Here is a 13,233-nt window from a genome sequence, read left to right as displayed (position 1 = left end):
TTCATTCCCTAGCCCAAGAGGTTTTTCGGTTCTAGCAAGATGAAAACACATTGGTTTCTTTTTTAACCGTGTTACTTTTGTGAGGAGAATAAAATGAGCATGAACTGGTATTGGCCACAGCAACATGAGAAAACCCTGCCTGGGCAGAGGAAACCACATAAAAGTGTGTGTGTGCATTTTGTGGGGGAGGGGGGGAGAGAGGATGATGCCTGCAGCTTCTTGCACTCAGAGCTGCGATTTGTGAGTGAAACATGATGAAATCACCCCTGGACAAATCAAATGAGCCTGTCAACCTCACCAGGTGGGATTAGTTGTAGCTAATAGACTGAACTCACGGAGCAAACAGCACTGCACTCAATATAAAGAAAAAGAGAGCATACTGTGAAGGCTTTTCAAGAATTCTCTAGTATGGCTAAGAAAAGCTGTTTCCAGTTACATCAGGTAGGGAAGGAAAGGAAAAGAACATGTTTGTGTAGAAAGGAGCACTAACCAGTGTCTCCTGAAAAACTTCCTATAAAAAGAAACATTTGAGCTTTTAAGTCAGATGTTTTATTCATAATCCCCTTCTGGTTTTGATTACTCTAAAATAGTGACTGTCATTTACTGTTCCAGTAATAGGAATTGGAATGACTAGCAACTCAAATAATATATCTGGTCCCTCCTTTTTTCAATCACAACACTCTTAAATTTGCATTCTTGTTTTGCTTAGTTTGATCATTTTGCTCTCTTACTTTTGCAGGTAATATCCTTATTTGCTTTTGCCTTTGGGGTTAACGTCTGTGTAGGATTTACAGCAAATCGATTCAGAAGATCTGAAGACTGGGATGAGGGTGCAATCTCAGGTACAGTAAATGACAAACTGTACATCTCACTAACCTTATGTTATATACCATGCTTAGAAACCACTCCCACTCTGTTCCTTTTAGTTCTGGGTTATAGTGAAGAGTACCGGTATGTTAACAAGCCTGAGTCTGTTGACCTTTGCGACTCACCTATAGGTTACCTGTTTACTTAAACTTTTGCTCTGTGTGCATGTGACTATGGAGAATTAAGCTTATTTTAGAGTTGAGTTAACTTAGTCTGATATTGCAATTGATTGTTGTATACTGTGCCTGACTTTTTGTTCATTGAGCCTACTGAATAGGTTCAGTTGGGAATTACCTGATCAAGTTACATTTACTTTAATTTACTAATATGCATCCGAAGAAGTGGGTTGTAGCCCACGAAAGCTTATGCTCTAATAAAGTTGTTAGTCTCTAAGGTGCCACAAGTACTCCTGTTCTTTTTGCGGATACAGACTAACACGGCTGCTACTCTGAAACCTTTAATTTACTAAGTTCACAATTTTCATGCAACTAGCTAGAGAAGAAATTTGTGCAGTACTTGTTTGGTCAGGGTCATTTCAAGTCTAGAGTTACTGAGAATAGCTTCTTAGATTTCTGTATCTGCTAGTCATGCTGATTTGTGGACAGTAGACTCCAGACAACTAACTGGAGGAGGGAAGGGGTGAGATCAGCAGGTGTTAATGTTGGGAACTGCATGAAGCCGATGTGCTGTCAGTCATGTATTTTTTTTCTTCAGTTTCACATCCTTCTCTTCTGGGTGGAAAAGAGAAAGGACATGCCACAACAGAGACCGTTGTTTATATTTTGTTGGGAAACATAGGATTTTATCTCCTGAGGCATGCTCCAAGTGGAAAAATGTATAAAATGGAAAAGGAATCTTTTTTTTTTTTTTTTTTTTTTGAAAGGGCGGGGAAGTAGTCTTGACTTATGTCTCTATTCCTTCCTTTGGCCTGAAAAAGGAAGCATGTGGTAATTGACTTTGACTTGGTTAATATAGCTGAAATGAAAGGGTTTCATTTACAATACCCAACTATAACAATAGGATGAGAACTTTCATAAAGAAATTGCTTGTTCACAGTGACTTGAGTAAGTTGTGTTCCCAGTAAGGAGTTTGTTAGGTTCCCCCTCACCTTCCCCAGAATTGGTGTCTACTCAACACATTTATCAGTGTGGCTGACTTAGTAAGGACATTTAGGTAATGAAAAAGGATGTTGCTTCTGGATTTTTTTCCTGCGTAAAGCAGAGCACCTCCTATTTGCTGCAAAAACATAAATGGCTCCTATTACTTTCCTCTTAGCATGTCTCTCCTCAGATATTAAGGTAGTATGCCTGATATGTTTGTAGCAGTAATGGTAAGACCTGGGTTTCATGGTTTCCACATACAGACTGTCACTTGTTTTGGTTTGATCAGTACAAGGACAGCCAATTGTCTGGAATATAGCAATAAGAGACAGCAAGTGAGGGTTTCCCCTCTTGTTTTTTATGTCAACCAAGTTACTTCCAATATATCAAAGTTAATTTATAATGGAAACAGGATGTAAAATCTGAGATAATAGAATCTATGTACAAATGTAATAAATGGAAGAGCTCAGTTGCCCTCTATGATGGGAAACTACCCTGCACAAGAGTAAACTTGTTTTAACTGGTAACATTTTAAATGCTCTGATCAAAGAAGTCTACTTATGTCTTTGAAATTATTAATCACATATGACTCCCATTAATCGTAATGGAAACTGCATATGGAAATAGTCTACTTAGAAACCCAGTCCAATGAAATGCCAAGCTAAAAGATTACTGCAGGTTCTCGTTCAACTCCACTGAGTTTTGGCATATGTATTTACATGTATCTTGATGTCTGCATCATAATCTTATAGGATTGACATAGCTGTTGGAAAAACTAAGATTAAAAAAATGTTTTCACCATTCATTGTTATACATGAGGGGTGTCTTGTCTTAACTGGTGTGTACTATAGCACTTTCAAATTCCAAACCTTGTCATTCTAGTACTGCTTTATGAATCCAGACTATCGTGACTTTAACTCTATTACATACTAATGACAAAGTAGTAGTAAGTGCTAAAGAATTCATCTAAACGATGTTAAACTGAACCTTTTAATATTCAATAAGCTGTCAGTATTTGTACACAACAAATAGCTGAATTAAAATAACATCTAAGGACCTAAATCCCCCAAAACAGGGGAAATTAATAACTGATTCTGCCATTTCTTAACTTGACCTATTACCGTAAGTTTAGGTAGAGTATAGGTCTTCTAGACCTGTTGTTAAGTAGCTTCAGAATGTGTAATCTTAGTATAGTATCCTCTTGAACCATATTACTTAAGCACAACAGGATGGTCTTATTGTCAGGATGGGAGCTAAAATCTGTTTCCTAGATCTGTGAATGTGGGAGCCTGGATACTAATCACTTGTGTATTTTTAAGCATACAACTAATCATGGAATTGTATTTATACCAGAACAATTATGATACACTTTAAATGGTCTCGCACTGAAAACTTGTCCATTTTAATGGCACTTTGCAAAATATAGTATAAATAATATGCAGTGACACTGCTGCTCCAAAACTCTTCAAATAACTGTTTTTCTTGCTACGTATATGTAGCCATTGCCTAATTCTTACCATGCAGTTTCTCTACTAAGGATAATGCAAACATGCCTGAGTAGTTGCCATAGGATGGAAGTCCTACTGGAAGCAGTCTGTGTGTCTATTGCAAATAGACTGCATTTTTGACCACATAATCCAATGTAGTGAAACCAACCAATTTGATATGGCACTCTTCTAGGTGGATATAGCATTTCCAGGCTCTGTGTTATAATCATTTACATAACGAACAAAAGGCAACATGCCTCCATAGGATTTCTTCCCTTAATCAGTGGTATACCACTTCACCCAAAGTTCTCCTTAAAGAACAACAATAGTTTGAGCTTAACTTGCAAAGACTGAAGTTCCAAAAAAGATATAAGCAGCTCTAGTGTTAAAGGGGGAAAACTCCTGAAGTTCAAAGGCAGCCACAGTCTTCTCTTTCTCCAGCAGGGTCCAGACTTGATGGCTTAGAAGCTCCTGCCAATCTAGGAATTTTCAGAAAAGTTCATAACTTCATATTCAATGCAGGAGCATCTGACAACTCAAACCTGCTACTTAGTTAGCAGCAGTGCAGCTCCTATAAAGCTGACAATACTTGTTCAAACAATTCTGCACACATCAGGACCCTGGCCACAGCTGGGTGTATGACCTGCAAGTTTGTGGTTCAGCCTCAAAAGCAAGGTCAATTGAAGCAAACCATTGAACAGTCTTGATATCCAGTGGCTACGGGTGTTAAAATGAGTCCTCTTGGTGATATGATGTGAAGTGTCTTACAGTAACTCAACCCATGGGTATAACCAATGTGTTAACTCAGACGTTGTATCAAGTTACTGTTAAGTTATGATCTGCAGTTTGTCACATGAGTAGTAAAGGCATATACTATATTTGTCAGATGCATGGAAAAATAGCAAAAGATCTATAGCTGAATGATTTCCTACCTAGAAGATAATGGAAACTAAGTCATTGAGCTACTACTTCAAACACTGCTGACAGACAGTTGCTTATATAACATGCAGTAAGACTCACCAAATTTTCCTTTGTAAATAGACATTGGCGTGTGGTTTTCAACAGCGTTATGGAGTAGTCTCCCCACTATGCAAAGACCCCATTGAAAGTAACTTAATTCCACTGAAATGAATAGGGCAATGGTAATATTACAGAGCATTCTGAAATAACATCTTTGATTCTCACACTCAATCTTGCCATATCTGGGTCTTGGGTCTTAAAAACAAAGATACGACATGTAAGATAAGGAAGCAAGAGACGTTAAAAGTGTCCAGCACTCCTTTTCAGAAGTGTTCAGCAGCTGGTGTTGAGAATATGGGACTGGTAGCAGCAGACCATTTCTGAAAATCTGTCCATGCCAAGTACCTAAATGAGTGCTGGATGTTTCAGAAAATTAGGCCCTTAATATTAATTGAAATGAATCTTCATGTGTTAAATTTTACAGCAACCTCAAAAGTCCTCCCATAAATTTGGAGTGTTTTAATATATATGAGAGAGAGAGAGAGAGAGGCAATTCAGTGCAGAGTGGACATAAATTTGAGTTTGGAAGTAGATGTCCCTTCTAAAGTCTAGTTGTCATACTGGAATAAAGGATGAGTGCAGTAATGACACTTTTTAAAAAACTTCTTACAGCTTCAAAGCGGTTCCAGTGTCCTGTCTGTGAAGGAAACTTGAGCTGACATACATGCTCTGGTTTAAAACAGATGGATCTGATTGTTTTTCATAAGCCCAGGGCAGCCACAGCCTCTGCTGACGTCAGTGAGAGAAGCTGGTGCTTGGCACTTCAGCAGATTGGGCACAAATGATTTAAAAAGGACACCAGAATGAACTGGGAATCACATATGCTCTACATATCAATGCCTATTGTGGAGTAATAGGCTTTAATATATCATTTGTGGCTTTGATTGGCACAATACAGAAGCTCCCATGTTGTTTAAAGCTGAAAAATAAGGGCTGATTCAAAACATTCATTTTTCCGGACACCAGAAGCAATTAGTCCCTCTGTTAGTAAACTCCTGGTAAAACTACATCTTTCAGAATTCATCTGGTTTTGTACTAGGGATTATGGGAAGAAGAAACAAATGTAAAGCATAGAATTTTGCTTGGTTATGGCCACTGCCGAAACAAACATGAGGACTGATTTCAGTAACTGAAGGAAAAACTCATGGATGCATGTTGCCAGCACAGATACAAAGTTTTAGCCCTATGGCATTTTAAATGGCCAAAATATTGAAAATTTTAAAATGGCTTCATCAAGGGAATGCTGAGGGAGTTCCTAACTGAAGGGATACTCCCATGCTCTTACATAGAGTATTTTACTTACTTGCGCACGCACACACACACACAACCTACTTGACCGAAAAACTACAATAGCAAAGAAAAATATTAAGCCATCTAATGTTACTTTCTGCCCCACATATGTGCACATACCTTACACTACCATGCCGTACAACCTTAACTCTGTCCCCTAGCTTCTCCAGTCTTCCTACATTGCCTTTACCAAGCGACTCATTCGAAACCATAAAAGTGCCTTCCTACCTTCAGGGGCACTAGAACAATTTGTGTTGGGGGGAGGGGTGCTGAGATGCATTGAACCAAACTGTAAACTTTGATGGAAATCACTTCAAGCTAGGGGTACAGCAGCTAAGTTCCAGCACCTATGCCTACCGTATGCTCCTACAACTAAGTGTTGGGATGATGATTTTGTTTGGGGAAGATTATTCTCCCCGCATTCTGCTGACGGATAAACTTTCAGCTATGTAGAACAGCAGCAGAAAATGGCCCGTAATCCACAATATTTTCCAAAAGTACCTGTTAAATCGGATCTACTTAAGATTTATGCCCTACTAATTTTATGTAGATATTTCAACAAGAAATAGTCTGACTGCTGCTGACAAACTTCGTCCCCTAACTGGTTTCAAATACTTCCTATTTAAAAATTCAATAAAAGAAATCAAAAGGTACTGTGAAACTTCATACTCAAAACACCTACTTAGGAAGAAAAACTTGAATATATGCTCTATTTTTAGCCCATGTCATAAAGCATCCTTAACCATGGAGTCACAAACAGCCTCCCCATAATATATTTTGGTGTCATAGGGGGTACTCCTAGCCAGGAGAGTATAGCTTTTGTCCCACTTCGGGATCCCTTACCCCCAATGAATCATTGCTGTCTAATGCTTGCTTTATTAATGGACTCAGTTTCTTGCTTTATGAATGGTCTACAGTTTCTGAATCAGTGTTATTGCTGAAAGTTTTGTTTTTATAGTTTAATGCTCTACAGAAGCCCACCAAAAAAGCATTTCCTCACTTTATTGGCCACTAACTCAATTTGTTGAGTATCATACAGTTTCCTTTCACTGCGGTGTTGATGTGGCACCTTATAGTACAGTAAACAGAATCCTGCTGACTGTCATGTAGACTAATTGCGGTTCCTTTCCATGCTAACTGCCCAGTTGAGCATGAAAATGTCATGCAGTTTTTAACTGCAAAGGCCTGTTTTTGGGAAGTATTTGAAGCTCCCATAACTGGGCCTCTGAAGCTTTATTTCTGCTAATGATTGCTTGATTATTATGGACTTAAAGCCAGGTGCCGTTCTTTGCAGGACATTATCATGCTGCTTACCCTTTCTACCGCCCCCCCCAGAAGAACCTTTTTTTTTTTTTTTTTTGAGTTAATTAGACTTTTGCTTCTGTCAACACCCAAGGTGCTTCTCCTTTTCCTTTCCCTTCACCTCCCTCTGCTGTAACAAGGCAGCTGAAGTTTCATTACTCAGAGTCGCACTAGTTTGAGCAATCACTCACCAGCCATTGATGGCCTGACAAATGTTGCCCTGTTTCTTATTCCACGCAGTCCTGTCTGATTCCCCCTGGATCAGTACTTCTGGGTCCTGCAAAAGCAGATGCTTTGAGCTTCAAGAGGCTGAGCCCCCGGGCTGCCGTTGTGACAACCTGTGCAAGAGCTACAACAGTTGCTGCTTCGACTTTGATGAACTATGTTTAAAGACAGGTATGAGAGCTGTACTCCCCTGTATCTATACACCCTGCTTATAGCTGGCTATGGACTAATGACAACTGTCAGGGCATGCCTTACTCATCCCGTCTTCGAACACATTCAGCCTTTCTCAATGCGTGGTCCTTGCTTGCTTACTTTAATTTGCATACTGGTCCTTGTATCTTCCCCAGTTACTGGGTTTTCTTTGCCTCTGCCTTGGTTTCCAGGAAGCATCCTGCACCTTTATTTACATTAGATCCCACCTAAAAAGTAAATCGTATTACTGCAGTGCCCCACGTAAAAACACGAACAGTTACGCACACGGAGATACTAAAATTTTCTCCTCTAGTTAGAACAGGAAGTAACTGTGTTAACTGTGAGATGTTGTCTTTCTCCCAAATAATGGTGAGTACTTATGGAATTAATGTTCATTCTCATACTGTGGGTTTCATGCCTGTGCAGAGGAGTCCACACAGGTTAATGCGCTGGTTAAATCCCACTGATGCTGTTAGGGCTTAACTGCTGCATAGATGTTGTGCAGGTCCTCTCCAGGGAGTGAATTGCAGGTGAAGGAGTGTGCTGGTTGCTATTACTTCAGACACCTATTTCCAGATGTCAGGGCACACACAGTCCACTGATGGAACCTTTCAGGTACATTTAATTGGACACTAGGGGGTAGAAAACATAGCACTATTAATTGGTGGTTATTGTTAGCTTGATACATGGTGTGGACATTTTTAGAGAGGCTGTCTCTCTACTAACACCTTTTGGAAATTACACTTCCTCATGGCAGAGCATAAAGCTACTGTTTTGTTTCCTAAAATATTATGTGTGTATTTCAGTTATTCACTGTACCAAAAAACATGTAGCTGGATTGGTACAGAGATTAGGTTGACATAGGTGCCTAGTCTTCCTGCCTTTGAAATCCTTCTTGTTACTTTGGTGAAGAATCACATTTATCTGAGCAGCCAAAAGAGATGACTAGTGTTTCAAATGGAATCAGGAATATCCCCAATTTTCAGCACAAATTATTGCCCCGCCCTCCCCCCCACCCAGTTTATTTCATTTATATGAAAATGATGCTTCCATACAGCTCTGAGCCAGGTCTGAACATTCTGACCTACCCAGACTTCCATAGGTCATCGTATAACTTCACCTGCTTGGTATCCAGGAAAGAGTGAGTTGATATGGTCTGGAAAATTGAGCATAGCTCTGGGGGCCAGGAACTGGGTGTTGGCCTTGGGCTGTTCGTGGTGGGCGAGAGGCATGGGGAGCGAGGGGGAAGTGCTGATCCGCGGGGCCTGCCAGTAGGCAGCAGGTGCTGGGGTGGGATGGGGGGAGCTAATAGAGGGGTTGCTGGTGGGTGCTTGGCACCCCCCATTTTGTCCCCATGGGTGCTCCAGCCCCGGAGCACCCACCGAGTTGGTGCCTGTGCTACTCAACTTGGACAGGGCTTCAGGACTGTTAATTATGTGGATGGCCTCCCCAGGATTGGAAGGGTGCAAAGGTCGCTTATAAGCCACCTTGTCCAGGGCAGCAGGTTTTGTGCTGTGCCTTTTTGGGGTGCAGCACAGACTCTCACCCAATAAGCTTTGATAAAGGGGCTCCTTCCATCTTCGTATCTCCTGTGTTGAGGAGCTTGGCATGAATAAAAGCCCCAATTGCATGCCATGTTGCTCCCTTTTACATCCCTCCATCTACATAATGGTCATTGAATATAGTGGATTCCTAAAGCTACTAGTGGGGTGTGTGTGGGGGGGGGTGGTGGTGGTGGTGTATGTGAGACGTGCTAATATTCATCACTTATGCTTCAGATCCCTCACCATATCCTTCATTCGGGGGTTAGTGGGGAAGGGGAGAGAAGTTCCTTAACAATATTTTAGCGATGCTTTTGCTGGTGTTAAGTTTGGAAAGTGGCTTAAATGACCGGATCAGAGAGCAAGAAAACTCCCTGCTTGTGAATGGGGAAGCACTCAAAACTTCACACCCGTCTGTGGCTCACATCTTCTTTTGTTTATAGTCAACCTATCGATTTCAAACACTGTGCAGATCGCAAACTTCCAAAGCCGACTGTAATGATTGGGCTAACTTCACTGGGATGTTCAACTGAGTGCTATGGACCCTTTTAAAAAATATCATCTTGAATGTTTTCACTTACCGTGTGAATATTTTAGCTCGAGGCTGGGAATGTACCAAAGATCGCTGTGGAGAGGCAAGGAATGAAGAGAATGCCTGTCATTGTTCTGAAGACTGCTTGACCAGAGGAGACTGTTGTACTAATTATCAAGCTGTATGCAAAGGTACATATTTCTATCATTTTTATCTATCCTGAACTGATAGAGGCCAGGCCTGTGGGTAATGCCAAGTATTTTTTTTGTGAAAGCGCCTCCATCCTGCCACTCCCCCACACCATACACATTTCATTTTCTGTTGAGGTGAGGAGGATAGTCCAGATACACACCAGCATAACTGAGTGCAGAGACTACTTCCTCATCTCCAGTTCTGCAGTGGGGAAGGAAAACTAAATATGCCTCCTCCAGCAAGTTTTAGCAGATTGCATTCTTCCCAACTCTGAAGAAACCCTGGCAGATTAATTGTGGTTAAATGCTAGTTGTAGTTCCCAGTTCCTGCCTTTTGAGGTGCCTTTCCTTAGAAAGATAGGACAGAACAAGTAGTTAAAGCCATCCCTTGTTTTAATGTACATAGAACATAGTCCTCATTTAGCCAGCCAATAACAAAAGATCTCTGTGACCATGGCACCATTACAGGAGTGACCTTTCCATAAGAACAGCATCTCCATATTATTGGTTACAAATTTACTTTTCTTTTAATATTAAATGTGACACTCTAATTCTTGTTCCACTCAAACAAATACTTCACATCTCTTGCCTATGCCAAGATCTCCTTCTTCTTGATTTCCTCTGTCTCTCTTGCTCTCCCTTATCAGGGCCAATTGGGATTGCTGCTGTTCAAAATTGTATTCTATGCATCTGCTTTTTTTTTTTTTTTTTTAAATTGAGGAAGTACTATTCCTTTTAATAACACCAATGTCATAAAGCAAGTAGCAGTGTCTGATGATCTGACTTTCTTCTGTCCTGTGACAGTACAAAGTGTGTCCCAGGTCTCAATGAGCGTGCAGTGGAAACAGTAGCAAAAAATGTAGTGGAAAATAATTGACTACGCAACCTAATACTGTGGTCACGCAGTGCCCAAAAGGGGATCAGTTCCAGCGAGGCTATGAAACTAACAATTTGTTAGCAACCAGTATGAAAGTATAATGCTGCTTTTGTGCTCTATAACTTTCAAATGTTCAAACCATGTGAAAACTTGCACATAGGATCAAGAGGAAATCCCTTTACTCAGATTTTAAGTCATGCTTTAAACAGGTGCTAATTTTGTACTTCAGATGTTCTTATTGAACATTGGCATGTAATCAGCACATTCATACTGCTGCCTAGGAGAGCAATGGGTATAAAAACACGTTGCTCACAAAATATGACAGTATGACCTGTTGTGTGGCGTGTGGGTGGTTTTTTGGTAGTCTGGTACAATTGGTAACTGTATTGACAATTGTTCTAAAAAGTGACATTCCTTTCCATGTAGGAGAAACTCACTGGGTGGATGATGACTGTGAAGAGATAAAAACTCCTGAATGCCCAGCTGGGTAAGTTTATTTTATTTTGAAGTTGTGGGGAAGACATTTGTTAAAAGAGCTGACTAAATCGTAGCCACTGGCTATAAGTTGATAAACTTGCCTACTTCACTTCACTTATGCATGCACCTGAACCAATACCCAATTAATTTAGTGGAAGTCTTTCCTTTGACTTCAATAAGCATTGGATCAGACCTGATGCGAGCACCCTTCAGGCCAATTTTCTTTAAACATTACATCCAAAGGTACCTGTCTTATACAGTATTTAAAAACAAATAAGATTCAGTGGTGCTGGAACACTTCTTTTTTTTTTTTTTTTTTTTTTTACAGTGGGGGTGCTGAAAGCCAGCGAAACTGTAAAGCTGGTGTCCCCAAACTTTTTACCTCCTTCCCACCCCCCCACCCCGAGCTGGGGCCAGGAGCAGGGCCGTGGTTCCGGGAGGGGGGATTTGAAGAGGGGCCAAGGGGCCGGCAGACCCCGGGCATGGGGCCCTGCGTAAAACCTGCAGCACCCCCTGCACCCGTAGTTCCCACGCTTATGATTAGATTCTGAAACTTAACTGATTTAGACCATGATTCAGCAAGATATTTAAGCATGTGAATAGCTTTAAGCATTTGTGTAGTCTCATTGAGCCCAATGGGACTGTTTCAGGCACAGCAGAAAGTCCCTAAAAGTGTGGGGGCCACCTGTGCCCGAACTGTGGCCCTGCCCCCATGCTGCACCTTCTCCCTGAGGCCCTACCCTCTCCTTCTGTCGCTCTTCCTTCTGGCCAGTAAAAAGTGAAAGGGACCATGGATCCCTGTTCTGGCACCCCTGGACTTTTCACATGTTTAAAATTAATCATGTGCTTAGGTAACTTGCTGAATCAAGGTTTAAATTTAGATGTAGATACCTAAATAAGGGGACTCTTTCACCGACATACCGGGCATCCACAGCTCCTATTTATTTAAGTGGGAGCTTAAGACTTTAGGTACCTAAGAATGAGTTCACTGAGGATACCTAATATTGGGCACCCACGTTTGAAGAAGTTGCTCTCCCGGCCTCTGCATGAGCTTTGGGATACTTATACATCCTGGCTGTGTTTGCATCTCAAGGGGAGCAATGTGGCTCTTTGTTCTAGGAAAGAATAACAAAATGAGTACTCCTCTTCTTTACTGTGTTAGAGCAGCTGGTCTCTCTCATGCTGTATGTGGACATTAAACGTCCTGTGACCCTTGCTCTTTACAAAAACAGAAAAGATTTGTGCTTGTGGGGTGTGTGTGTGGGGGGGTTTTTTTTAATTGCAATTATGTGTGTGTAAAAATGTATGTATTTGACTGTATTCCTCTTATCCAACCCTTTATACATAACTTACCTTCTTAGACTGTAAGCTCTTCTGGACAGGGACCATGTCTTTGTATGGGTCTTTATAGCACCAGCACAATAGGATCGTGAGCCTGATTTCGGGCTTCTGGGTGTTACTGAAATATAAATATTACTAAATTATACTGATCTACTAACTCTAAAATTTATAGACTTCTAACTGTTGTAGTATTTTAAACTCTCATTACTCTAACCGAATGAGCATACGAAATAGTTTTCGAAATACTCCTTTCAACTCTTGATACGTGAACATAGCTTTTGTTTCAGTTTTGTTCGCCCTCCTTTGATCATCTTCTCTGTCGATGGCTTCCGTGCATCATACATGAAGAAAGGGAGTAAGGTCATGCCCAACATTGAAAAACTAAGTAAGTAAATGTTTTATTAGAACAAACAAACAGGGCAATCTCTTGTTCTCATATTGTTTTCATTGTTTATATAGCACCATAAACCAACAAGGTGCTGGGCAGTAGAAGAGCTGCATCAAACACAGCTGGCTTTCTGGCCCAAAGGTCTAACAATCTAAAGGCCTATTCTTATTCCCAATGAAGTCAAATGGCAAAAGTCCCATTGGCTTAAATGGTGCACAATTTGATTAGGCCTGAAAGAGACAGGCTGGAGCATTGCAGAACAATAATATAAGAATGGCAGAAGTGCATTGTGGGTGGGTTTTTTTTGGCGGGGGGGTGGGGAAGAGTCTCCCAGAACAGGTGCAGTTTTTTGTTTGCTAAACAAACCTGATCTTGAATTCAACACGTGTAGTAGCAACTCTGT

General features: G+C 40.8%; 1 protein-coding gene across 1 annotated transcript in view; it reads left to right on the top strand.

Moving 5' to 3' along the window:
* The first annotated feature begins 370 nt into the window (after positions 1-370).
* ENPP2 (ectonucleotide pyrophosphatase/phosphodiesterase 2) overlaps positions 371-13,233 on the top strand; it is a 65,285-nt gene continuing 52,422 nt past the window's right edge. The window contains exons 1-6 of the mRNA XM_026659904.1: positions 371-441; positions 740-842; positions 7,307-7,462; positions 9,622-9,747; positions 11,051-11,111; positions 12,730-12,827. Coding sequence (XP_026515689.1) covers positions 409-441; positions 740-842; positions 7,307-7,462; positions 9,622-9,747; positions 11,051-11,111; positions 12,730-12,827 — 577 coding nt within the window. The 5' untranslated portion in view covers positions 371-408. The remainder of the gene's footprint in view (positions 442-739; positions 843-7,306; positions 7,463-9,621; positions 9,748-11,050; positions 11,112-12,729; positions 12,828-13,233) is intronic.

The sequence above is a fragment of the Terrapene carolina genome, unplaced genomic scaffold (genome assembly GCF_002925995.2).
Source record: "Terrapene carolina triunguis isolate 2854851 unplaced genomic scaffold, T_m_triunguis-2.0 Scaffold58, whole genome shotgun sequence".
In the NCBI taxonomy this organism is placed as follows: Eukaryota; Metazoa; Chordata; order Testudines; family Emydidae; genus Terrapene; species Terrapene triunguis.
Note: the sequence above shows the minus strand (reverse complement) of the source record. Positions and strands in the feature narration are given on the sequence as shown.